Consider the following 27,897-nt stretch of genomic DNA (forward strand, 5'->3'; position numbering starts at 1 on the left):
ACAACAAAATTACGTTTGTCCGTCCACTTTTCGTTTTTTCTGTATTATTTATACGAAATATAATATATAAATGCAATATAATGTTAAAAATATTGTTATCAATATAGGAAACAAAGTTTGTGTAATTGATGTGTAATTCTATTACAATTACTATATATATATATATATATATATATATATATATATATATATATATATATATATATATATATATATATATATATATATATATACACACACACACACACACACAGTTAAAATCAGAATTATTAGCCCCCCTTTGATTTTTTTTTCTTTTTAAAATATTTCCCAAATTATGTTTAACAGAGCAAGGACATTTTTTTTTTTATCTCGGCTAGAATAAAAGCAGTTTTTAAATTTTTAACCACCATTTTAAGGTAAAAATTATTAGCCCATTTAAGCTTTTTTGTTTTCGATAGTCTACAGAACAAACCATCATTATACAAAAACTTGCCTAATTACCCTAACCTGCCTAGTTAACCTAAATCCTAATTAAGCTTTAAGCTGTATAGAAGTGTCTTGGAAAATATCTAGTAGAATATTATTTACTGTCATCATAACAAAGATAAAATAAATCAGTTATTAGAAATGAGTTATTAAAACTATTATATTTAGAAATGTGCTGAAAAAAATCTTCTCTCGGTTAAACAGAAAGTGGGCAAAAAAATAAACAAGGGAGCTAATAATTCAGGGAGGCTATTAATTCTGACTTCAACTGTATGTATGTATATATATATATATATATATACATATATATATATATATATATATATATATATACACACACACACACACACACACACACACACACACATATATATAGTATATAAATTAACAGTACTCAGTTGGTTTGTGTTCTCTTCATTTATTGGCTTTTACTGTGCTCAAACTGCTTTGTTTACTTAAATGGATTAAGTTCCCAGTACTCATTAAGATTAGTTTTTGAACTTAAATTTTTTTGTTGCAATCGGTTTCCTCAAATGGTTTGAAATAGTTTAAATTTTTGGGTTTTACAGTGCATATATAATAAATAAATGACCAAATATAGCACATAAATATACAGTATTTTAAACAGAATATAAAACTAAACAAATATATTAGTATTATTATATTAATATTTTTATATTATTATTTATTGAATTAATATATTAAACTGTATTATTAATTAATGCATTCATTTGCAAAAATAGTTTATAGACTTTTTATATTATGCTATTTTCATATTTACTTAATGCTTTCAATATACTTCCTTATCTCTCTGTTAAAGAAAAAAAAGATGTTTTGGAAAGAAAATAATCAAATAAAAAGAGCATGCATCAATTGTAACACTGTGCTCCTCATTTAGCCTTTCTGATCTGCTACATGTATCCTCGGCTGAATCTGACCCATCTGTCAAACACTTCTGAAAGGCATTTAAGTTTGAATCATAAAGGGCCTGACGGAGGGTGAAGGGGTGCTGTGATAGAAGGCCATGCAGGCGCTGTGTGTCGCAGCCAAGAATACATGCCTTTCATGCAGACCTCCAGCATCCGTCCCAAAGGAATCCCACCAGCGCTTAATGAAAGGCACCTTTTCCCCAGAGGAGGGAGAGAGGAGAAAAAAAAAGCTAATTTGAAGAAACTCGACCCTACTTTGCAAATCAGTCAGTAGATATCTGATTGTCACTCCAAGAGCCGGGGTCTAATCCTATTGTTTTTTCTATAGGATTACTTGTGCTGGGTCCCTCTCCCCCTTTGGCACTGCACTGGAGAATAGACAGATTAAGGGGATTAGCTTGTATCCTCCTAACTTGTCAAGCTGGGATGTAAGGATCCATTGACTTCGCTGTTCTGAATGAGAGAAGTGGCTAAAAAAGAGAGAAATGAAAGGCGGTGAACAAGAAAAATTCCTGGAAGAACAATGTGATTTGTTTGCTTTTGTTCCTTTTAACTCGGCCGGTTCAAAGGGTCTCACCTAAGAAGCCGCGGTCCTGAGTCAGAGAGAGATATGTTGCAGGAATAAAGCGAGTGAGAGCCCTCAGCTATGGCTGTCAAAATAACATTTAGCACTGAACAAACAAGTTTACTTGAGAGATTACGCTGATTTTGCTGGGATCAGTGCTTGTCAGCTTTCTGGATGACACAGTGTTCTCAGGCTGTGTTTGAAATATGAACGACACAAACTTTACAGGGACAAACTGTAGTTCAGGAGGGCCTGTTCGGGTCCAGTGTTTTCACAACATCCTGACTGATAAGACGCCTCTGCTTTTTCTTTTCTTTTTCTTTTTTTGTTTGTTTTTAAAGGTGGTGTCGATGTGTCCAGTCACTGTATATGTGTGATATGGAATGTGGTGACTGAAAATAAAAGTCAACTTTAAAAAAAAAAAAAAACATGCCCTCAACATAAAACAGTTGCTTTGGGAAGACATTTCAGATGACAAATCTAATGGAGGGTAGTGTCTACATTTTAGCAAATCTGAAATATGTTGCTTATAGGGTTAGTTGTGGGTGATTAATCGAAAAGTATTTAAAATCGACATTCAGAACCTATATCGATCTAATTTTTCCAGGTAATTTTTTTTCAATTACTTACCTTTTGGCGTGTGGAGTCACATGACCCTGCTCTCTTTGCTTCTATTGTGTTTCTTTGCACTACATTGACGCTTGTGTAAGCTGTGCCAGAGATGCCTTGGGACTTTTTTTTGTGAAAACATTTGCTTACAGAAGATGCAAGAAACGCACTGTTTAAAATATTATTCACATGATATACAAGAGATTTTAATATGAAAAATATTGAAAATTATTTATTTTGTTTGCAAATGTGCAAGTTACTTATTTGCACTTGTTTATAAGAAAGATTGACTGTTGGTCTTAGGCAATATGTGTTTTAATTTCAGTTGTTTAACGTTGATGTTCAATAAATAATCATAGATAGTAGATAGTGTTTGTTTCCTTCAATTAAAATCAAGTAATGCACCCTTCATTTAAAAATCTCTCACTTGTAATATGTGAGCATATTTACTGTAAAAATCTGCTAGTGAACTATAATGGCAAAAAAATAAAATAAATATATAAAATAATCATTCATTATTCGTAATTGAGTTAAAATGTTCAACTAATCGAGATTTTGATTTTAGGCCAAATCACCCAGCCTTACTTAAACTTGGAGCAGTGAATGGGAAAGTACAAGAAATACATTGTTTGCATTGCATTTTGAGCTGTTTGCAATAGTATTTTAAAAACTTTTAGAAAAAGAAAAAACAAATGTGTGAGACTGATAATGGAAGCCAGAAAAGAGAAAGAACAGTGTAATTTACTGTCCTGCATAGATGAGAGGGGTCTGGCTGTTTCAGATGCACATGCAAGCTGAGACAGCATGCAGGGATTTTAAAGAGCACTATAATGAAAGTCATCTTTTGGAAGCTGTTTGGACAGAACTGTGTGCAGGTATAGTGTGTCCCCAGTTATATTGGAGTGATATAAACACAACAAGTCTCTTTTTTTTCTGACAATAGGATCCAAATCCCTCTCATTCTGAGGTCCACTGCAATGTGATGTAGAAGTGCAGTTTCCCCGCCCACAGAATTGATTGACAGCCATGTATTAACATGTCTCCATAGTAATGCGTATAATCATATCAACGAGACAGGATGTGCGTAAAGCAACTGGCATTAAAAGATCTGTTTAGCTCTCTGTGATCATCAATCATCATCAAATGTGATCAAGTATGAGTTTCACAAGCTTAAAATGTTTTAAAACAGTGTATGTTTGTAATGAATTATACAGCGATTTTACCGTTTTTACTTCATCACCACAGCCGCATTTCAGTACAGTTATAAAAAAAGCTGCTTCAATCCCCGTTTGTGGACGTTAAATCAGGTTTATTTTGTACATCAACATAACATCAACATTTCCATGGATATTAACGTGTATTCTGTCACATTTGCAGTCCAAGAAAATTGCAAAGTTAAATGCGTGCTGTGTGTGTGTGAACTTTGTAACAACAATGTGTGTGACTCATCGTTGCAGAAAGGCTTTAATTAACTCCACATTACATACATCAAATAATCATTGGGAAAGTTCTTACAGTAGTATTTCTCACAAACGTTACGTGAGATCTGCTTCCTTCATGTCTGTCACAGTGCTGTTTACCTGATGCTACTAAAGATTGAGGCACACTGACAGGCACATGGGAACGGTGGGCGAGGAGAACCAGCATTAAAGGTTAAATATTGTTTAAAGATTCCAACATTCTGAAATGTATAGCCTAATAAATAATCTGATGGGTGTTTGAGCTAAAACTTTAAAGACACATTCTAGAGACACAAAAGACTTATCCAAAATCTTGAAAAAGTTGTAAAATAGGTGCCCTTTAATGTGTACATGCACCTAACCCCATTCCTAACCCTACCCCTTGACAAAGGATGTCACTATTTCCATTGAGTGCATCTGTCTGAGATTGCATGTCTCAGCTTATTGTATTTGTGGAAGTCTGGAGCCAGATACTTGACATGGTGCGTTAGAAACAGATTTTATTTATTTATTTATTTTTGTAATTTCATTCAAAGATGGTACAATACAAATTATAGCATTATAAATATGCATTTTTTTTAAGTCAAGTTTCACAAACTATTTTCAAGAGGAGCACATGATTCTCCGTAATCATTATTAAGCCAAACAAATTAATCCAAACTCACTATAAATAGCCCATCTAGTATTACTCCCTTATGTTCATTTTTTAAAGAATCCCCCATCCACCGCACCTTCCCCCTCTCCTCCTTTACCAAGGGGAGCTCTCAAGAACTACTGTACCTGATCTCGTACCCCCTTACATGCTCATCAACCAGGCAGGAGCCCTGGGCTCAATTATCTCCGAGCTCAGGGTTCTCTCCCAGGACAGCATGCCAAACCTGCTAATATTAATAAACAATATCTAAGTGCAAACTTTTGAAATCAAAATATTAAAAACTTACATTATTTATAATTATTTAAGTTGCCTATGACCACAACCGGCTTGTGAAGAGTTTATCTCTCTTCTCAAAGTTAGACAGACAGATACACTCTTTCCAACACGTGAGATTGTGGGAGAATGCTGCTTTATTCCATGCCACACTGAGTATGTTGAAACAAAGTGAAACTATATAAAAAGATGTACGTAGAATGAGCTATAGTTATCTATGTACTTGACATTAATATCTGAGATAAAACATAAATACAAACAGATAATAAACTTACAGACAATGCTTCTACAGATGATCACATTAATTTGCCAATGTCTTCTGCATCAGATCAGGTTGTGTATTTACTACAGGCAATATGATGCTTGCATGTTGTGCAACTGAAATACGTCGTTCTGTAGTGTCCATAATAAATGCACACCCTAATTTGATGCAGAACAGAAGACAAGTGAATTTCATCTACTGTATATTCATTTTATATTTTGGAGATCATTGAAGGTCTCAGGGGAATGGAAAGACATGAGATGCGAGGATAACATTATCTTTATTTTTGGGTGAACTAATCCTTTAGATTGAAACATGGCTAAACTATTGTAAAAAGTTTAAGTAAAATAAAGAAGTATACAGTATGTTGTAAAAAGATATGTTGTAATCATAATCTGATGCTCTCAGATGTTTTAGGTTTCGCATACAGACATGCACTGTGCTAAGAGAGCCTCCTTAAGTATATTACAGTCACACTAAAATGACTTGAGGCATTAAAGCAGAGGTGTCCTGTTCCAGGAGGGCTATTGTCCTGCAAAATTGAGCTCCAATTAGCTTCAACACTTGCCTAGAAGTTGCTAATGAGTCTGAATTGAGGCAGGTGAATTATTTTCATTAGTTCTGGGGAATGATTTAATTCTCTGTTCCATCCTTTTGTGTAATAATTATTTACAAAAAATGTCCAGGGATTCCTAATGATCCCATTTGTTCATTACAAACATTTGCTGTTAAATGGTTGCAATCCAGCATATGTGTACAGCAGGTGTTTGAAGTTTGTTATCAGAAAATACCTTTTCTATTTCTTGCATCACTGCAAATCCTTCAGAAAAAAATATAGTTATATTTCCATCACTGTATTATGATTTAATATTTAATAAGTCAATCAATCATTCAATCAATCAATCAATCAATCAATCAATCAATCATTCAATCAATCAATCAATCAATCAATCAATCAATCAATCAATCAATCAATCAATCAATCATTCAATCAATCAATCAATCAATCAACCAATAAGCAGCTATGCATGACTTATGTATTACCATATTAACAACACTATTAATTTATTGAAGTGTTAATGTATAAACATATGGGGCAGCTCGGTAGTGCAGTGTGTAGCATAATCGCCTCACAGCAAGAAGGTTGCTAGTTCGAGCCCTGGCTGGGTCTTTGTGGAGTTTGCATATTCTCCTCGTCTTCGCATGGGTTTCCTCTGGGAGCTCCGGTTTCCCCCACAAATCCTAAGACATGCACTATAGGTGAATTGGGTAAGATAAATTGTCCATTGTGTGTGTGTGTGTGTGTGTGTGTGTGTGTGTGTGTGTGTGTGTGTGTGTGTGTGTGTGTGTGTGAATGAGTGTGTATGGATGTTTCCCACTGATAGGTTGCAGCTATAAGAGCATCTGTTGCGTAAAAAATATGCTGGAAAAGTTGGTGGTTCATTCCGCTGTGTCAACCCCAGATTAATAAAGGGACTAAGCCGAAAAGAAAACGTATGAATGAATGTATTAATACAACTATTATTTAACCTTTTAATATTAAATTGTGTTAATGTGTTAATACATCCTTCATTCATTCATTCATTCATTCATTCATTCATTCAGTTTCCTTCTGCTTATTCTCTAGTACAGAGGTCACTATTCCAGTATATGCTTTTTTGCTGCAACCCAGTATTGGGAAACACATATACACTCATTTACACACACACTCATACACTACAGACAATTTTACCTTACCCAATTCACTTGTACCGCATTTCTTTGGACTGTGGGGGAAATCGGAGCACCTGGAGGAAACCCAATGGACATGTGGAGAACATGGAAACTTCACACACAAATGACAGCTGACAGCTGGGACTTGAATCAGCTACTATCTTGCAATAAGACAACAGTGCTAACCACCGAGCCACCATGTCACCAAGTTAACACATTAGTACAATAAAAATTATAATAATTATTATTGGGTTTATTATCCTGGAAAATATGTGTCTATTTTTCAGTCAATAAAATGCTGACATTTCTAACAGTTGTTAAATTCATGTTCATAAAATGTATTAATCAACAACTACAATTATTATTGTGAGCATTGATTTATTAATAAAATGATGATTTGATTTATGTTGTTATTATTAACTAAATTAACATTTTATTTCCATACCAATGTTATTATCTTTAAAATAATTAGAATTATTATAGAAGATAATATAAACCTTTTTAATGATTTTCAAAAGATTTTTGTTTATCTTTTTGGCTCACTGACTCTTTCAAGCTATTGTTGTCTGTCTTTGACTCTTTCTTTTTCTCGCTTGCTGTCTTTATTGCGCAGGAAAATGTCATTTCCTGCCCCTTTAAATTCAGTGTCAGCTGATTTCTTGATCTCAGCTGGTAAAGAACAACAAAGTCACGCCCTGCAGACGCAGTAGTGTTTTTTAAAATGACAGGCAAAACAGCCAATCGATGCTACGTTTGCTTGTCAAATCAGGAAGCGTTCGCTTGAATGAACCAATAGTTTTCAGGGGTGGAGACTGACTGAGACTTTCGGAGTTTGCGAGAGAGTTGAAAGAAAGAAGAAAGAGACGCAATAGAAGCTAGCTCGCGGGCTAGCTTAATGTCCTACCGTGTTGCAAATGTGCCCAAAGCCACGGGAAAGGACGGAATGTGGGGGGTTGGATTCATAAAACTGGGCATGGGGTTGTTTGTAAGTAGCGCGGTTATTGGACCGGTGGGTTCGGTGTCCGTGGAGGCAGCGTTGACCGAGGTAAAGACTCTGTTAGCATTTTTAGCATAGCCGGTAGAGTGTGGCTGTGTCTTAAAATCTAATAAGCTGCCTACTTAGGCAGCGTTTTTAGGATTATTGTGTGCTCATGAACGTGTGCCCGATTTGTCTACATAGTCAGCTCGGTAGGGGTTGAAACACATCCTGTGTTTTTGTCCAAAGCACTGACAGGAAAGATTGCTGAGACTTTTGAGTCTGACATTTTTAAGGTTTACAATTGAGCTTTTCGGTCCTCTTCTAAAGTCCGTTTTTAGTAAACACTAAGGAGTATATTAAGATGACAACCAGAAGGACTGGTTTGTTTATGTATATAAAATGTTGATGTGCTCTTAAATGGCTGCAGAAGTTGCTGAAAATATAAAATTTATGTGTAAAATGTGTTGATCACATCATGTGTTAGCAAAAGCTAGGTTTAACTTATGCGTTACGTTTTGGTTTGTGGACTCACAGCACACTACCTTTTTAATTACTCGATGCATACAAAAAATATCTGCATATAATTACATTAATCTTCAAATTAATTTATGTAGTTACCGAACCATTGCATAAAACTTGTCACTAACCGTCCTAATAGCAGCAAATAGCTCTACATTATGAAAAACAAGACCAAAAATAGTTGGTTATACTAGTAATATTAATAGTAATTGTTTTATTTAGTATATTTAAAGTTGTGTATTATTATTATTTGCAATATTTTGTTTTCCATATCTTAGCTCTTATCTGAGGTTGAATCAGTCATTGGTAATTGGTGTAGGGTATGCTTATTATATAAGACTTTGCAGATTTATGGTTTGAATAACAAGAGCTCTGGTGTGACTAGTGAGGTTTATTTCAATAAGTGTGAAAGAATGCTGTCATCATAACCCTGGTGGACATCAAGCAAGTAAACTGAAACTGCAAAAAGTAGAGCTTTCAATCCACTTCCAAATGAGCTCTAGTGAGGTTCAGCTGAAGTATGAACACAACATGAACCAAAGACATCTTAAACGCAAAAAGCCAAATGATGTGACCAATAAAAGAACAGAATGTTGAGAAAACAGTTCAGTATAGGCATCTCAAATGCTTCTCTTTGCATTTGGACGTATGTTAAGCTCTGAATTATAGTTAATGCTTTAAAATGGTTGTTTTGTATCTTTAGATTTTGTTTTAAAATGATGTTGTCAATGGAAAGCCAGCCAGGACCAATTTTGTACTTTCTTATTTGTTCTTGACCAAATTAGGAAAACCAAATTAAAGGTGAAAACACACCCTTAATGTCTTTTATTGAATTTTTTCAAAGTCATAAAGTCAACTATATTCAGATTTCCCATTTAACTTACAGCAGTATAAATCTTTAGAGGGAATATAATTCGAGGGACAGTTTGTTCCTTTCGCTCTTGCTGAGATTACATGTAAACAGACCAAATGAATGATTCATAAAGCTTTTTCTCACCCCTAATGTTGTCCTTTCTGATGGGTAAATAATTAAAAAAGTCTGTCTATCTGCTGCTTCCCCACGCAGGGCCAGATTTTATGGTCATCTGGGCTGTGATGGTTCTGCTATAAAAATCTGTTTTAGCACAACACAGAATGGTACAGTTGACTGTGACTGACACTTTAATGTTAGCCATCAACAAAAGCAGATTTTTTAAAGATTTGGCCAGTGACAGGCTGCTGTTTTGACTTCATTCTGGCCTTGACTGTGAAAGGCATGTATGTATGAAGATGCTCCTCTTCTGTATGTTGTGACAGGTGGTAGATCAAGGTCAGGCAATGAAAAAAACAGGGAGTGAGCTGTTTGCTCTCCGCAGGTGTTATCTCTGAGGGAATGTAGGTTTCTGAAAGATAAGCAGGTCTCAGATCTGTTTTTGTGATGACAGAACCACATGCTTCATGACTGTGAAATGTAACATGCAGCTTATACTTTAACAAAAAAATTACCATTCTGAAGTCAAACAGGGCTTTTATTGAAATGATGATTTTTTTTTTACAGAGAAGTTTAAAAGTGGGATTTGATTATGATAAGTAATAAAATACAGTCACTTCATTACAAGTTAATTACACGCATAACAAAAAAAATGCTGGGTTGTTTTAACCCTAATGTACTGTTGGGAACGTTGCCATCCACCCTGGGGAAATTTTTGTAAATTTGGCCGTAACTTTTTAAGTGTTTCAGCTAGCAGAATGATTTTTGGTGACTAATCTTATTTTGAAATCATATTTTGATAAAAATAAAAAATACTACCCTTTTGTTATGTTTGGGATGAAAACATGCACTGAAATAAACTGCTGTAAAATGCATCAGATAAATATTTTTTTCTCGACTTTGCTAAATGGTAAAAAAAAAAAAAAACTGTCCACAAACCTGTCCACAAAAAATACTTTTTATACTAAAAATAGGTCATTTTGTGTGTGTGTTTTTTTACACTAAATCAGTGACATCAATTTGGAAATATGCAATTTAAGGGTTAAATTCTGTAATTTTCTAAACAGTTTAGTAGTTTTGATTATGACCGAGGTTGAGTAACAGATTTATGCAAAAAATATATAAATATTTATCTGACGCATTTTTACAGCAGTCAGTGGATGTTTTCATCCCTAACGTAGCAAAAGGGCAGTAAATTTGAACAGTGCACAAGGGTAAACCATTGATTTAAGTGTAATAAAAATTTAATTGATCAACTTAACCAAATAAATATGGACAGAATAAAGAACCCAGCATTTTTTGTTAATTTCCCATATGATAGCAGTCATTTGTGTTTTTCCATTTTACCATCTTAATTTTAATTGTTGACCAATTTAATGGCCCTGGGAAATTAAAATATTTTTTTTTAGAAGTTAGTATCAATGTGTTAGTATCTTTGAGCTAGTGTAACGCAAAACAGTGACAAAACTTGCGTTTAGATGAAATAAACATAAAAAGCTTGTTGTTTGTCACTTCCTCCTAAATAAAACAAGTTTGTTTCAGACTTCATTTTCTCATCAAATTTTTTGGCCAAATAAATGTTCTCTAGTATCTGACATGTATCACCTCCAATGAGGGGGAGCTTGAGCTCCAGCTCCTCCTCCTTTAAGCTGTTTAATGCGTACATCCACCTACCTTGCCCCTAACCCCAACCCCAACCCCAGTGACATCACTTGTAGTGCGTCCCCTTGCTGGTGCTAAGCTTTGCCCTTGTGGCTCTGCAGTGATTACAAGTTTCATTTGGCAGAGCTGTGATAAACAAACAACAACATTATTGGCTTTTTTTTTGTTGTTGTTAAAGGGGAGGAGGCTACTATATGTCCTTCCATCTTCATGTTTTAGTTGAGATTGTCAAACGTCGAATACAAACTGCATTTCAAAGCACTTTACGTGATTTTAATGTATTTGGCTGAATAAAATAATTTATTTTAAAATTATATAAAAATAATAATATACCTTAAAATTGATTTAACATACATATTTAAGAGATGACAAACACACTTTATATTTTATATTATTACATTATATTTATATTTTTAATTGACAACTTTTTTCCGTGTAAGAACATGCATAGCAGAATACAATAGTGAATGTGATTTTTTTAAGTGATGGGTGACTATGTAAAGAAGATAGCACTACAGTTGTAGCACTACAAATTTTCAGAAAAGAGACAAAAGCAAAACACTTTACCTAAAAGAATTGCTCACTTAATGTAATAAAAGTTTTGATATCAGTTTTCACCCTCATTTCAAACCTGTTGGACTTTCTTTTTTCTGCGAAACACAAAATATATTTTTAGAAATGTCTGTTGATGTTTTCCATGCAATGCCTCATGTTGTCATGTTGCTGTAGATATACATATACATATGACAGATTTTTTTGGATTTTGGGTGAATTAACCCTTTAAGGGTTTGAAACAAGGCTGTCATAAACTGTACATAACATGTACAGTTGAAGTCATAATTATTAGCCCCCTTCGATTTTTTTTTTTCTTCTTTTTAAAATATTTTCCAAATGATGTTTAACAGAACAAGTACATTTTCACATTATGTCTGATTATATTTTTTCTTCTGGAGAAAGTCTTATTTGTTTTATTTCGGCTAGAATAAAAGCAGTTTTTAATTGTTTATAAACCATTTTAGGGACAAAATGATTAGCCCCTTTAAGCAATATTTTTTCTCGATAATCTACAGAAGAAACCATCATTATAAAAATAACTTGCCTAATTACCCTAACCTGCCTAGTTAACCTAATTAACCTAGTTAAGCCTTTAAATGTCACTTTAAGCTGTATAGAAGTGTCTTGAAAAATATCTAGTGAAATATTATTTACTGTCATCATGGCAAAGATAAAATAAATCCGTTATTAGAAATGAGTTATTAAAACAATTATGATTAGAAATGTGTTGAAAAAAATTTCTCTTCGTTAAACAGAAATTGGGGAAAAAATAAACAAGCGGTCTAATAATTTAGGGGGGCTAATAATTCTGACTTCAACTGTATTTCCCTTAGGAATGATCAAAAAACAAACAAAAGTTGCTTCTGCTGTGATGCTGACAGATGACGCCAGCAGTGATGTAGACCATAAGTGCATGGAGAATTAAAAGAGTCTATATGGCATTGCTGCTACTAAGTTGAGTTATGCAGTAGAGGAAAGGATTTTGGGCTTTTGTGACAAGACAGCCAGTACAAAACACCACTTTTATACAGCTTTGTTTTATTTATGTTCATATATGCAGAAATCAATTCAACCTTCTTGATTGCATCAAATGCATAATTAACACATGCATTTGGCAGATGCTTTTATGCTAAAAAATCTTGCTTTTTTTGAATTGAATTGAATCCAAAAGCTTTTAGTTTCTAGTACCATATTTGAGCCACAGGAGGTACACTATGCAAATTGATGGCTGATCAGGAAGCAACATGTTGTCCAGAGCACATCAAGAATTGTGGAATCCAAAAATTACATGAGAAACACACTTGCACTTGCTGTTTATTCAAACTACTTGAGCAAAAACATGTTGGTGTAACTACCAGGTAGTGGATATATAGTTCCTAGCATGATTTGTGTGGGATTGCATAAGGAGGGGTAAATGTTGACAGTAGACGTAATCTTAGGTGTTTTGAGTTAAGAGAAAGACTTGTTAGAGTTTAATCTTGACTTAGTTTGAAGATTTTAAAAAGTTTTGCAAGAGTATAGCACTCATGCTTTGAATGTTGGCAGCTTAATTAATAACTTTGATGTTTGTGGCTGTGAGCCATAACTATTCCAATGCTGTTTTGAGATCTGTCTCAGTCAGTAGTAAGCATGGTCAAGTTTAAACTGCAATAATTAACAGAAAATTCTGGATGATTTTAAATGATTAGGATTGCTCAACAACAGACGATGTGTATCATCTCAATACTGATGTACTCTGTAAGACCAGGAATGTGTAATAATTAACTAATTAACCTTTAACTCAGCCGTTTGCAGCCAGTTGCCATCCCCTCTGTGAATGTTTGGCACTGTGTTCATCCTAGCACAGGTTTGCACTTCTGAACGCTCAAACTTTCCATTTCTTATTAAAATTCATCATCTCGGTAGTGATACGATTATATATTTTTTTGTTAAAAGAAATATTTAAAAATGAAAATGACCTAATCATTTAATCTTCCTCTTGTGACATTTTAAACCTTTTAAATCAATTTTTCTGTTTTAACACAAAATATTTAATAATAAAAAAAGAAATCTGATACAAATAAAAAACCTATTTGCTGAACAGAAGATATTGTAAAATAGTTGCTGGAAATTTAATGAAAGTCAATAGGTCACAGCAACCAGCATTTTTTTGAAATATCATCTTTTCAGCTGAAGAAAGAAACTCAAATTAGTTTTGAACAAGTAAAAAGAGTAAACGATAGCAATTTTCATTTTTGGGTGAATTATCCTTTTAAGTGTTTTGTTCATCAGTAGGGCTGCATGATATTAGAAAAATCTAGCATTGCGATATTCTTTTATTTTGCGATATATATTGTGATATGAATAGAATTTCACCAGATGAATTAATATATCTATTAGGAAAGAATGTAAAATGATTGGGATGATTTTGCAGTGGGAGTGCATCTCCATAAAATTTAATAAATTATAAACTTTTTGTGGGCCCCTAGGGTTGGGTCGATAGATGATGCCATCGTCCATCGCTGATGACCGATGGTGAGCTGGCATTGGGATCCTCCGCTTCGCCCCGTTGCAGCAGCAACCCACTCACGAAAAATACACACTTAGGCCCCGTTTACACTAATACGTCTTAGTTTTAAAATGGCATTTTAGAACGAAAACGATCCACGTCTACACTGGCGTTTCACCTAGCATTTATAAAAATTCCTCACAAAACCCAGACAGCAGTGCATGTCGGACAGTTTATAAAGGATGTACCGCTGGATCTTACCTCACTATAGTTGTTAAATGTGATATTTAATTAACCATGTCTCTATCTAACGTTTTTTTTGGGTCTTTTGTATCTTTCAAGTAATGTGTCACAGCGTCAGTACACTGCTTTAATTTTCGCTTTCACTCTTGTACGTAGTAATTTTAGTGAAAACCTCAGATACTGTTGGTTGTGCACCTTTTTTCTTATCAAGTTTGTCGACGACATTATAACGACACAGACCACTCTGCCTATTCATACCAGAGCCCTGCCGAAAAAGTAATTGACAGGTGGTAATTTGTGTGTAACTTATCTTTATTTATTTATGATTTGGTTATGAGTAAAACAAAGACCATTTGGGTCAGGTAGTTGAAATGGTAGGCTACAAATAATTAGCTTTTGAATTAATTAACTATTTATAAATAATTCACAGTCGCCTATGACAACGATGCTGTCGTCCATCATGATGTTTCACATTAGACATTGTACGATGCCAATTTGGTCGACATTGCCCAACCCTAGGTCTCTCGACACATTTTCCATATGGTCTGTGCTATTTTAGAGTGCATTTCTAAATTTGCATGTGTTGTGAGTATTTTCATGCATAACAGACTTTAAATAGGTTTAAAAAAGGATACAATTGAAATGAAGTGTTTTATCATTTCCCAAGATCAAAAATGGGGCAATTTCTTATACCTGAGTGCTTTTAAGGTCTTTATACAATTACCGGCATTAAATATGCATGCAAATGATGATCCTGCAAATGATCACTGCAAATAATCACATTGTGATATCGATGCTTAAACAATATATTGTTCAGCCCTATTCATAAGTCTAGATTTTGTTTTCACATTATGTCTCAGTTTAGATCCTTTATATCCAGTTCAACACTCAAGACAACTGTTCGGCCAGCAGTTGTCATCAGAGTCTGTGTGTATGAGAGATGCATAGAGCGCTTGTCTGTTTACTTGCATTCTCTGGCAGCGCTCGCCGGCTCTGAAATGCCATGAGGGAGGCTGTGCATGTATGTGTGCGTTTAAATCCAGACCCTCCGGCTAATAAAGGGGGCAGTTCATGTCACACTGTACCATGTGTGGGTGGTGGGTGGCCCAAGCCCGACCTTCCTCTTCTTGTCTCTCTTGGTCTTTGCAGCCTTGTGTGTAACAAAACTCTGTCTTTCCGCTGTGTTGATTTTCCTATCAGACGCCTATCATGCCTTTTCTCCTGGGGTTTAGAAAGGTAAAACTAGAGCACAGGAATCAGAATTTTATGATTTATTTAAGCATTTCTATAATGCCATTTGCATTCTGTGTATTACAGTTTGCTTATTCATGTGTTTGTATAGCAGCCTGCATCTTATTGAGATAATGTGCTTTTTGTTATTACCTGGTTGTGAATGAAAATCAGTTATTTCATTTATATAGTCTTATCCGCCTCTGCTTAGTTTAGTACATTTTATTAAAAATTGAGATTGGCTGATGTTTTTCTGATTTTAAGTGTAAGTCTTTTAGCAATTTGGTTGTCTTTTTGTCATTTTTAGTTATTTTATAATTTTTTTATACATATATTGTCTGTTTTCAATGTAAAAGTAATGTTTTAGTCATTTGATGTTTTTTGTCAATATAATTAATTTATGTGGTTATTTTTTTAGGTTTGTACAGGTTTTAAAAAAAAATGTATTTAGTTTTTAAAAGTTAATTGAAATATATGTATTTCCTAATTGGAAACTAAATAAAATCAAAAACAAAAGTGTTTTAAAATATTTTAGATATTGTTAGTGAATATTTCATAAATTTAAAATAACTAAACTTTTAATAAATTACACTACTTTTAATTTTTAATGTGCTTTAGTTATTTTTGAGCTAGCTCATTTCATTATTGCTAATATTTACTATACACATAATATTTACTATATATATATATTCCTTTTTTTTGTAACAGGGACGATTGATTTGTGTAGGAGTCAACAACCAGAGCTACTACTGTGATTCAGGCTACTGTTGTGATGAATCTCAGTGTTGCAGCTATTACTACGAGGTGTGGTGTAAGTATCTGAATCCCTGCTGCCAATAAAATCTGCTCAGTCCATGGTGTAAATGCTGTTTGCTGTAGTCTAAAACATCCTCCACCTCCTCAAGTATATATTTGAAGCTTTCCTTTAAAAAAAAAAAAAACAGATAACTCAGTTTTTTTTCCCCCTCAAAAGTCATGTTTTAACCCGGTTAAGTCTTTAATGTACAAAAAACGTATAAAAAGTGACCTATTTTTGGAAATGAGAACAATTGTTTATGTATAATACACTTATTGGCATAATGAAGTCACAGGACACTCCAAACCTTTCTTGTTTATGATTACATTTGATTAAACTGTAAAGTGATTCTGCGTTGAAATACAGTTGTAATATTATTTAGGGGTGTAAAATACCAACTGCGTTTGCTCTCAAGCTGTTTACAGTGAACAGCCAAATCTTCTGATGCCAGCTATGAGCCTGACAAGAGGTGGCAAGTTTTGAGAAAAGACATCCAAGTGATGGCTCATGTTTGACACTGTAATTGTTTTGTTTCCGTAAATAGTAACAAGATTCAGGTGTTCAATCATGCAGCTTATTGGAACCAGATCTGCTGCAATTTCCTGAACACATTTCAGTGACCTCACTGTACAACAGACATGACCGCTTTTGTTCTGCAGTAATCTTTTTGAAGGGAACTTTGGAGTTTTTAATTATGGCTCTGATTTTTTTGTGTGCTGCTTCTATCTTTTATGTGATTGGCTGGCTGTGATCTAGTTGTTGTTCTGCTCTGTTCACGCCCGTTGGCAGTGTTCGTGAGTTATCAGATTACTCCTCTCCCTCCAGTGTACCATCTATTTTAATAACTGAGGACTAACCTCATCTCCACGGTAATTACAGCACATCGTCTGCTGAGTCAAGGGGCTGCACTTGGTGTTTTGTGCATCGTGCCAAATGCATGCGACTCGGACAGACACAAATCCAGTGTAACCGGATCAGAGCAGCCCCTGTAAACAGCTGCCTTAAATTTCTCTATTAGGAAAAGTGGACCCCCCGTCTGCCAGAAAAGGTCTCTGCTTTATTTGGGGCAAAGTTTCACACACTTGGATCTCACATGGCGTTGACCTACGCAGCTCTAGCCTCTTACTGTTGGCTGATGAGCGGCACACCCTCATGTCCAGTACATTCTTTTCAATCTTGGGATTTAGTGACAGATTTAGGTCTCTGAGATTGATTGATTTATTTATGCATTTTTTTAAATGGTTGAAATAAAATTTTGTACACATAAAATTTGTGAAATGTGAAAAGGTTTTCAGTTTAATTACTGTTCTATTACTTTTTAGTAATATTATTTATTACTAGTAAACATATTACGTTAACATTACATTTTGTTTGACTTTTATCTTAAATTCTGTTCTATTCTTGTTAAAATTTAAACAATTAAATATTATTAATTTACACTATCATTTATTATTATTATTATTATTATTATTATTATTATTATTATTACTTTCGGAAACGGTCTTCTGTACAATAGTAAATTATATTTATTACATTTTCCCAAATAAATCAAATTTTGTAAAAATTTTTTTATTGTGATGCATTGTTCTGAAGATGCTTTCGTTTCTGATTTATTCACGCAAAGTGTGCTAAATTCCATGATATATTTAGACATTCTTTTATGTTTGTATTCTGCCATTTTTCAGAAATCATACATACCTAAAGATTGTTTGGTTATTTTATGTTTTTGGTTAGTAAAAGACATTTATAATGTTACAAAATATTCTGAAACTTTTGATCTTTCTAACAAACAAAGAATTCTGAAAAAAGTGTCATAGTTTCCACAAAAAATATTAAACAACTGTTTTGATAATAATGATGATGTAATAATAAGAGGAAAAAATAAATGTTTCTTGAATACCAAATCAATAAATTTTAGATAAAAAAAATTAAATAAAATCAACGCAATTTTAGTGAGAATAAGATACTTCTTAAAAAAAAAGGATGCAAACATTAAAGGTATAGTTCACCGCAAAATTAAAATTGTCCACATTTACTTACCATTATGCATTTTTTATTTGATATTTTGGTAACGTTAGAATAACTATGAATCATTTATTTAGCATTGGCATATAGTAAATTAATTATTTGTTAAACATTAACTCTACATGTTTAGATGTTAGTAAGCAGTTTACAAATGCTCTTATCTTGACTTATAAGCAGTTAAGCACATTTAAAATGTGCCTAATAATTGAATTTTCATAATTTGTGACTTGTCGATTTTTTTTTCTTTTTTCTTTTGCTTACTAAATTCAGTATTGCATTATTTACAAACACATTTGTACTTAAGAGTAGTGAGTGGTTTTTAAGATAATTCTGAAGGAGTTAGCTAATGATTATTAAACTATTGAAATAATTGTTTATATATATCTAATTATTCAGGCATATAGTAATGGTTACTCTGTGTAGTAATAAATGCTTTATTAACATGGCTTCAAGCAGTTTTGTGACCAAATCTAAAGTAAGGACTATTCATGCTTTGTAAATCCTTTAGAAATGATAGTTGAAGGCTCAGTATCAAATGAAAAATAATCTTTGCCATCTTATGTGAAATATAAAAATTACTGTAATGTCTAAACATTGCTGAATAACAGGGGTGTCAAAATATAACAAAATTAGATAAAAAAACAACAACAAACGTAATAATTTAACAGTATAATAAGATGCAACATTTCAATGTTTTTAGCGATATTTAAACTGTACAGTAATTTTATTTTAGTTAAGATTGCAAAGATTTGTTTTTATTTGATCGTTTCATTTGTGTATCTTCAAATGAATAGAAAAGAACAAAGTTGTTTTCTTTTTTTCCTGTTTAGAATTTAACTGACATTTTAATTGTCATTTATTAGCGATTTATAAAGCAGACATAGTCCTCACTTTAGATTAATAAAGCATTTATTAACATACAAATTAACTATTAATATATGCCTGAATAATACAGATTATAAATGTTAATTTAAATAGTTTATCAATCACTTACTCATTCTGAGTGATCTTAAAAAACCACCAACTATGATTAAATAACTAGTTCGTAAATAATGCAATACTTCAATTAGTAATAAAAAATGAATCATGTGCTCATAAGTCAAGAATGGAGCGTTTGTAGCTGCATTTATAAACTGCTTAATAACATTTATTAATGTAAAGTTAATGCTTAACAGATAATGAATTCACTATATGCTATTGCTTAACAAAGGGTTAATAGTGTGTATTTATTATAATGTGTTGCCGATATTTTTACATTACTGAGTCAAACCAGTCAATACATTGCATTAATGAAATTTCACTGTGGCTGGAGCTAACGGACAATGGAAATAGAAACTGAGCAAGTAACAAAGCATTTATCATCACAGCACTGTTGACAACAGCTCAGCTTAAAATGGAAGAGTAGTGATTCATGTCGTGCTGGTTGGATCGGACGTGATGTTCTCTTCGCTCATTAACAAAACAGTGTTATGTGTATGCTCTTTTCATCAGGGTTTTGGTTGGTCCTGACACTTATCGTCATTCTGGGCTGCTGCTGTGTTTGTCATCACCGTAGAGCCAAACACAGACTGCAACAACAGCAGCGGCAGCACGAGATCAACCTCATCGCCTACAGAGAAGCCCATAACTACTCCTCTCTGCCCTTCTACTTCAGTCAGTACCTGCTTCCCTCATTCTTAATACAATCTCAAAACAATAAAAGAATTTAATTTTGGCCATTGAGATTGAATCATGTAAATAGAAATGTAGAGGTAAAGAAATAGAGTGATTGTGAGTATAGTTATGTGTAATGTAATTGGGTGTCTTCTATAATAAACATCAGTATACGTACACTTACCGGCCACTTTATTAGGTACACCTTACTAGTACTGGGTTGGACCCTCTTTTGTCTTCAGAACTGCCTTAACCCTTCGTGGCATAGATTCAACAAGGTACTGAAAATATTCATCAGAGATGGGACATGATGGCATCAAGCAGTTGCTGCAGTTTTGTCCGTTGCATATCCGTGATGCGAATCTCTTCCGTTCCACCACATCCCAAAGGTGCTCTATTGGGTTGAGATCTGGTGACTGTGAAGGCCATTTGAGTACAGTGAACTCATTGTCATGTTCAAGAAAACAGTCTGAGATGATTCACGCTTTATAACATGGCCTACAGATATGCCGTTCACTGGATATTTTTCTCTTTTTCAGACCATTCTCTGCAAACCCTAGAGATGGTTGTGGGTGAAAATCCCAGTAGATCAGCAGTTTCTGAAATACTCAGACCAGCCCGTCCGGCAACAACAATCATGCCATGTTCAAAGTCACCTAAATCATTTCTTGTCCATTCTGATGCATGGTTTGAACTGCAGCAGATAGTCTTGACCATGTCTACATGCTTAAATACATCGAGTTGCTGTCATGTGATTAGCTGATTAGAAATTTGACTTAACGATCGATTGGACGGGTGTACCTAATAAATTGGCCGCTGACTGTATAGTAGAATATTATAACCAAGCTAGATTAGGTGTTGATTTACATAATATTCCTGTTTTTCTGTTGGTAGTATTGTGTTGAGCACTCAAATTTGCAATACAGTTGATAGAATGCTGTGACTGGAAGCTAGCACACCTAGGTCTTTCTTATTGGTGTTTGATTGGATGTGTGTGAGGTCATTGCATAAGGTAATCTGTGTTTTTTTAATGTACTTGCTCAGGATAGTTGATAAGGTATTGTAGGTGGCTGGTAGGTTTTTATGGTATGGTTTAAGGTAGGTAGTTATTAGTGTGTTTTGGCTTGTTGAGTCAAGGGTCTATATCAGTGGTCACCACACTTGTTCCTGGAGGGCTGGTGTTCTGCCGATTTTAGCTCCAACCCTAATCAAACAAGCTTGGTTAGCTCCAAGCTAACCAAGGTCTTACTTGGTATACTTGAAATATCCAGGCAGGTGTGTTGAGGCAAGTTGGAGTTGAACCCTGCAGGGACACCGGTTCTCCAGGACCGAGATTGGTGACCCCTGTTCTATATCATAGTTTTAATAGTGTGGTCTATATTATAGTCTTAATAGGATGGCTTAATATGATTTCATTCTTAAAAAATGATTGTAAGCAAGATGTAAACTAAAATTTAGTGTATAATGACATCCTCTTATTAACTTTTTAATGAATGACATCTAAATGTTTCTGTAGAAATCAACGCCTATCAGAGCAAACTCCCGAGAAATTTCGATGTGAATTGTAGTCTCCAGTAGTTATTTGAGTTGCCCTTCTGTCAGCTGAACCAAGTCCACTGTCATCCATATGCAGGGTTCATACGGTCCTGGAAAAGTCATGAAATTTTATAAAAACATTTTTCAGGCTTGGAAAGGTTTAAAAAAAAAACACACAAATAAACCTAAAATGTTTTGGAAAAGTCATAAAAATTTGTTTAACAAATATCTGTGTACTTAAATATATTTTAGATGAACTTTACTTATACTTGACAATATATTTGAGGGGTAAACCTAAAAAAGAATGGGTGAAAAAAAGCAATAACTTCATTCAATTATTTTCTTTTCGGCTCAGTCCCTTTATTAATCTGGGGTTGCCACAGTGGAATGAACTTCCAACTTATCCAGCATATGTTTCACACAGCAGATGCCCTTCCAGCTGCAACCCATCTCTGGGAAATATCTATACACACTCATTCACTAAGTGAATGAATTCACCTGTATTGCATGTCTTTGGACTGTGGGGGGGAAACCGGAGCACCCGGAGAAAACCTACGTGAACATGGGAAGAACATGCAAACTTCACACAGAAATGCCAACTGACCCAGCCAAGGCTTGAACCAACGACCTTTTTGCTGTGAGGCGACAGCACTATGTACTGCACCACCGCGTCGCCAAAAGCAATAACTTAAAAAACCAAGACAATTTTAGCTTCGCCTCTCTTTTAGTCACTTTCACTGCAATTGGAGATGCATTTTTGAGTATCCAGAAACAATATATAACTACAGAGGTAAGATACTGTGGGTGCTAAAGGCTAATTTGTACCAATCTTAAGCCAGCGTTCTAAGTTTTTCACGCAGACAGCAAGATGCTTTCTAAAAACTATTTTACAGATATAAATATATATTACATGGATTGTCACATATCTATTGATATGTTGTAATAAATGTGAATGTGTATTTTTTCTTATTTACTACGGGTACGTAGACATTACATGAAGCACGAAACAAGATCATGAACATTTTCCTTAAAGTTTTGGAAAAGTCATTGAAAAGTCATGGAATTTTAGTAGTAAAAATGTGTATGAACCCTGAATAAGGCATTTTCTCCCACAGATAGTAGGTTCTTTTCTCTTTATACTGGCTGATCTGATTTTGCTATTAACATGCAGTTGAACAGCTTAGAACACAGGTGTCAAACTCAGTTCCTGGAGGGCCGCAGCTCTTCACAGTTTAGCTTTAACCCTAATTAAACACAGCTGATCAGACTAGTTGAATCCTTCAGGTTTGTTTTAAACCTCCAGGTAAGTGTATTGAAGAATTGTTGAAACTAAACTGAGCAGGGAAGCAGCCCTCCAGGAACTAAAAATAATAATAATAATAATAATTCCTTACAGGTTATACAGCGCTTTTCTAGGCATTCAAAACACTTTACACATAGGGGGGAAATCTCCTCATCCACCACCAGTGTTAAATCGAGTTTGAAACCCCTGCATTAGAAGTAACATGCCCTCAAACCAATATTAATAGATGCCATAAAATTGTTAGTTCACCCAAAAAATTAAAATTATTTTAATAATTACTCTTTTGTTCCAAACCCCGGGGAGCTTTGTTTTCATCTTTGGAAAACAAATGAAGATATTTTAGTTGAAATCTAAGAGCTCTCTGACACCAAGTTTGCCGACTCAAAAGTCTAGAAAGGTACCAAAAACATCCTCAAAACAGAACATCTACAATGATTAAATCGAAATATCAACAGGCAAGGAGAATACTTTGTATGCACATAAAACAAAAATAACATTATTCCACAGTTTCTTCTCCTCAGTGTCAGTATATAACACACGTCATGTAAAACTAACTTAACTCTTCTCTTCTTCAGGGTTTCTACCTGGCTACCTCTTACCAGCCTATGAGGAAGTAGAGAACAGACCTCCAACACCCCCTCCTCCATACAGTGCCTCTCAGCCGGGCCACTCCACCAGCTCTGACCCCTTGTGCTCCGAACAACCGGACGAGCTCTGCCCTCCACTGCAGTCCAGCCCCGTCACCCCGTCTGCATCCGAAAACCACTCTCCAGAGCCCTGCACAGAGCAGCCACAGACTCCCACCACACACCACCCTGCCAAACCACAGTACCTCAGCCTAGAGGAGGACGGGCGACTCCAGCAGGTGGCATGCGCGACCTCACACAGCCTGCTCAAACAGGACAGCTCGGGCGAAGACCTGAGCCAACCTGGAGACTGTTCTCCTGACAGCAAAGATAAGACTCCCGGTCGGCACCGGCGCTTCACTGGTGATTCCGGCATCGAGGTGTGTGTGTGCAACCAGGGGCCTGGGGATGGGGAGGAAGAAGAGGAGATGAAAGAGCTTGTAGGGCATATGGATGCAAGGGGGCTGGAGGAGCAGGACTTCTGTGATAGTTGCAACCCTCGCAGCAGCAGCCCTCCTCGGGGCCCAGGGGACGTGGAGCAGGGTTTGGCTGATTCAGATGTGCCTCTGGAGCCTCAACGACCCCCGGTCTGCCTCCAACTGCACACCATCAGCGAACAGGATGGCCCGAATCACACCAGCAACACAGACCCCCCGAGTTGAGCACAACTGCTTCCAGCAGAGACTTCCCATAGACTGCTGTCTCCCTTTACTTTCTCCAGATACATCAGTTTGTACTGTCAGCAATGTCACTTTGGGTGTACTTTTCATGTGTGTGTTTGTGTGAGTGAGTGAAAGAGATTTAAAAGGGTGTTAACGCGTGAGTGCTAACGGTTTTATGGATTAATAGGGTAATCTAGTAAAGACTTTAATAGGTCTGTTGCCTCGCAGAGAGGTCGCGATCAAAGCCACAGGGGAAATTCTCCTCCGTTTATAGCCTTATCCAGCTCCAGGTGACATGCCTGTAGATTTGGAAGATTTATGTTGGTTTTTGGGAAGCGGATTGACTCCTGCTTCGGATGAAGATGGCACTCAAGGTCGGTGGACATTTTACTGGCTTTTCACTCCTTTACTTTCAATACTTAAAGGGAAGTTCTCAGAGAAATGAAAGTTCTGGCGATTCCTCACCCTCACGTTATTTTGAATGCATGAAGGCCTATTTATTCCTACATATTCAAATTATGCTTAACTGTGGATGGACGGGTCAGCACATGCGTTTATCTGTCTTAACATCAACCTTACGTGTGCACTGCTGTCTACGCTTGAACAGTCTGCTCCAATGTCTACTGATCCTTAAAAGGACATCGTGTGGAGTGTCTACCAAAGTATACTTGGGTCTTAAGACTTTATTTTTTAAATCTTAAATTATTTAGTTTAGTTTAAAAAAAAAAAGAAATCAGTTGAAAGTTCATTTCACCTAAACAATCTTCAAAAAATAACAAGTTAGTAAAGAGAATAGCTGTGTCTCATTTCAGAGGCTGCATCCTCTGAAGGATACAGACTTTAAAGATGAATCTGTTGAAGTCCACACAGGCTGAACCGAGCTTTTTGAAATGATACGATCTTGCACACAGAGGACACATCTCACCACCTAGCAACCGTAACAGCTGCCGTTTATAAGCAGTAATAACATTAAGTGATTTTAAGAGATCTGAAGGCAAAGTGAAGTTTATAGAAGCTGGTAATGCATTTCCTTTCCATACATGTACACACACAAGTGTAAGCTGTCTATAAAGTCTCTCTTTAGTAAGACATGTCATAGTCTTATTGTTTTTTAACATGCGTTTAGATATCCAAGTAAAATAATCCTAATTCATTCATTTAATCCAGATTTTTCTTTTTTAAAACATCCTGCCGTTGTCAGCACGCAACCAATCTTGAGACGTTAGAGGCCGCAAAGGATCCTTCGGTTGTGTCCTACATTACCTGGGAAACGAAGGACGCACTTTGAGGCTGCATTTGAAGGAGCTTTTGAATCTTTTAAAAATGACACTGTCTTCGTTGCACCTCTGACACAGAGCCCTTCAAATGCATCCTTTGGAGGATACAGCCTCTGAAATGAGACACGGCTAATGAATAAAAATGTTAACTGACTCCACAATGTAAAAAATGCTGGGTTCCATACACATCCTTCATGTTGTCCCAACACAAATCGATTAAGTTAATTGTTTTTATAAATTTAAGTGGGTTGAACATAAAACAATTAAGTTGTCTAAAAAAAAACGTTGTTTAAACAAACTGAAAAAATAATTTTTTTGACTGCATACACATATAGATGGTGGACATCAGACAGGGTAAAGAAGCTGAAACATGATTGTCAACTACTAAGAACCAATGAGAGCAGGTTGCTCAATGTTTATATCTGAATTAAAGCCTACATTTGAAAGACTTGGTTTAAACTGCTTAATATGAATTTCATTAATATATTTATTATTTTTATTTGATAGAATATCAAAAAGATAGAAAACTCAATAGGAGTTTGAGTTAAAATGCAAAAAAAAAAAAAAAAAAAAGACAAAGTCATGCCTTTAGAACAAGGTGAGGGTGAGAAACAGAAATTTAATTTTTAGGTGAGCTGTTCCATCATGATTATATTGTGCACAAAAAAGGGAAAGGCAGCCAAGAGCAGTCTGCTTACACTTCAGAGCTTTAATATTCTTTCTTGTCTTTATTGTTGTTTTTGTTTTCCTGATAATCTTGATCTGGAATATTGCTTAATGCTGTTCAGAAAAAAAAATGAAGGAAAATAATTACCTAAATACTTCTTTATGTTTCAGTATCAACAAGCGTGAACGTGCTTCCTGCCCAGCAGGGTTAGGTTGCCATTTTGTTTCATCTTTTACAACGCGGTCTCAAGCTTTATCCTATATTTTGCATGATTATTTGCATAAACTGAATAACATCCTCATATATTATACAAAGACTATTCAAATGAAGGCTGAAAACAAATGACTTTGTATATAGATCAAACCCAGCTCGTATACTACATCTTACAATAGGTGCCTTTGTTGATTTAGCTAGTTGTCATATGCCTTAAAGTGAATTGTGTGCGCGTGTGTGTATGTGTGTATTTACTAATAAAGGGCCAGTATGAGTGAATATTTTAGTCAAAAATAAATAGGATCACTTGATAAGCCTTCCATTGAAACATATCATGATTGTTTTTTGCCTTAATTTAATTTTGGTATTCTCCCATATTGCTTATAAAGGGTTTTTATTTTGTATCTTAACACTGTAAGGGAACTCTAGCACCACTAACAGTAACTTATGTATAGGCCTTATTACATAGAATAAGCGTTTAATGTGTACAAATGTATTGTAGCAGTTCAGGTAAGGTTATTGTCATGTTAGTGTAGCACTTACATAGAGTTTATGATGAGATTTTGTTTTGGGTTTTTTTTCTGTGGCGGTGAGACTGTCCAAAGCTGCTCCACTGCATTCCCTACACTGTTTGTGTGTGTGTGTGTGTGTGTGTGTGAGAGAGAGATGGTAGGTTCCTTTAAGTGGATCATTCTTCAGGCCACTGTGTTTGCTTGACCTTTGGTTTGGATTAGCAGATAGGTGTCCTTTAATAGGGTCTTAGCTTGGGCACAGATGGCTTTTGGGCCGTGTTGATCTCCAGATCAGCTTGTTCCTGTGTAAATAGAGCCTAATTTGCGTTAAGACGTGATGTGGCTGGAAAAACAGGTTTTTGGGAGGCAGATTCCAACACTGATGTGGTGCCTTCGTCAAACCTTTATGTAGCAGTATTGTTTGGCTATTAAAACGCAGCATGGCGAGCAACATTTATTGATGTATTTAAGAGAAATGGAGTGAAAGCTGTGGAGATCCGGTCATCTGTGCTCATGGTGCTCTTTCTGTAAATGTTGTCTCCATTGTTTTCTCTCATCGAGACCAAAGGCATTGATTTAAAGTGGAAATCTGGGTCATTGTGTTAGTTTGCTCACTGTGAATGAGATGTTCATTCGTTTTGCCTGAAAAAAGTTGTCATTGCACTGTTTTGACACTGAGCAGTGAGTGTGTGTTGGAAGGTGACGAAGGCTTTGCAAGCCAATTGCTTTTGTTTTCCTCAAGCTTTGATTCAAGCCTGGTACTACGTTTTAGTTTTGTATCCGTAGTCACTTTCTTTTTATATATAAAACTGTATTTTCTGCATTTTATAAGAAGACTCAACCAAATTAATGATTGTCAGAGAATGTTCCATATGAATAATAATAAAAAAAGATTTTGAAGCCAGTAAGTTTTCGTGAGATGATTGAGCTGCATATTAAAATGACTAAACATTCATCATTTATTTTTCCCATTGGTAGGAAATTACTTGTAGTTTGTTTTTGTTTTTCTGGAATTTTGTGTCATTGCTTGTCTGACATCATGAAACT

General features: G+C 35.1%; 1 protein-coding gene across 2 annotated transcripts; it reads left to right on the forward strand.

The window, feature by feature from the left end:
• Window positions 1-7,746: 7,746 nt before the first annotated feature.
• Window positions 7,747-27,754, forward strand: wbp1la (WW domain binding protein 1-like a). Of its 2 annotated transcripts, none has more exons than NM_001044333.2 (4): window positions 7,747-7,979; window positions 16,289-16,391; window positions 19,893-20,054; window positions 23,469-27,754. In NM_001044333.2, exons 1-4 carry the CDS (start codon window positions 7,830-7,832, stop codon window positions 24,179-24,181), a joined length of 1,128 nt encoding a protein of 375 aa, NP_001037798.2. In that variant the 5' UTR covers window positions 7,747-7,829; the 3' UTR covers window positions 24,182-27,754. The 2 variants fall into 2 exon arrangements, with proteins under 2 accessions (NP_001037798.2, XP_021336260.1); XM_021480585.3 differs by lacking the exon at window positions 7,747-7,979 and adding an exon at window positions 15,410-15,586.
• The last annotated feature ends 143 nt before the right edge of the window (window positions 27,755-27,897 follow it).

The sequence above is a fragment of the Danio rerio genome, chromosome 13 (genome assembly GCF_049306965.1).
Source record: "Danio rerio strain Tuebingen ecotype United States chromosome 13, GRCz12tu, whole genome shotgun sequence".
Lineage (NCBI taxonomy): Eukaryota > Metazoa > Chordata > Actinopteri > Cypriniformes > Danionidae > Danio > Danio rerio.

Excerpts from the sequence above, each read along its gene's own strand:
- wbp1la (NM_001044333.2), top strand. The coding sequence starts at position 7,830 with ATGTCCTACCGTGTTGCAAATGTGCCCAAAGCCACGGGAAAGGACGGA. Across the intron at positions 16,392-19,892 it reads CTATTACTACGAGGTGTGGT|GGTTTTGGTTGGTCCTGACA; the intron begins GTAAGTATCTGA and ends TCTTTTCATCAG. Across the intron at positions 20,055-23,468 it reads CTCTCTGCCCTTCTACTTCA|GGTTTCTACCTGGCTACCTC; the intron begins GTCAGTACCTGC and ends TCTCTTCTTCAG.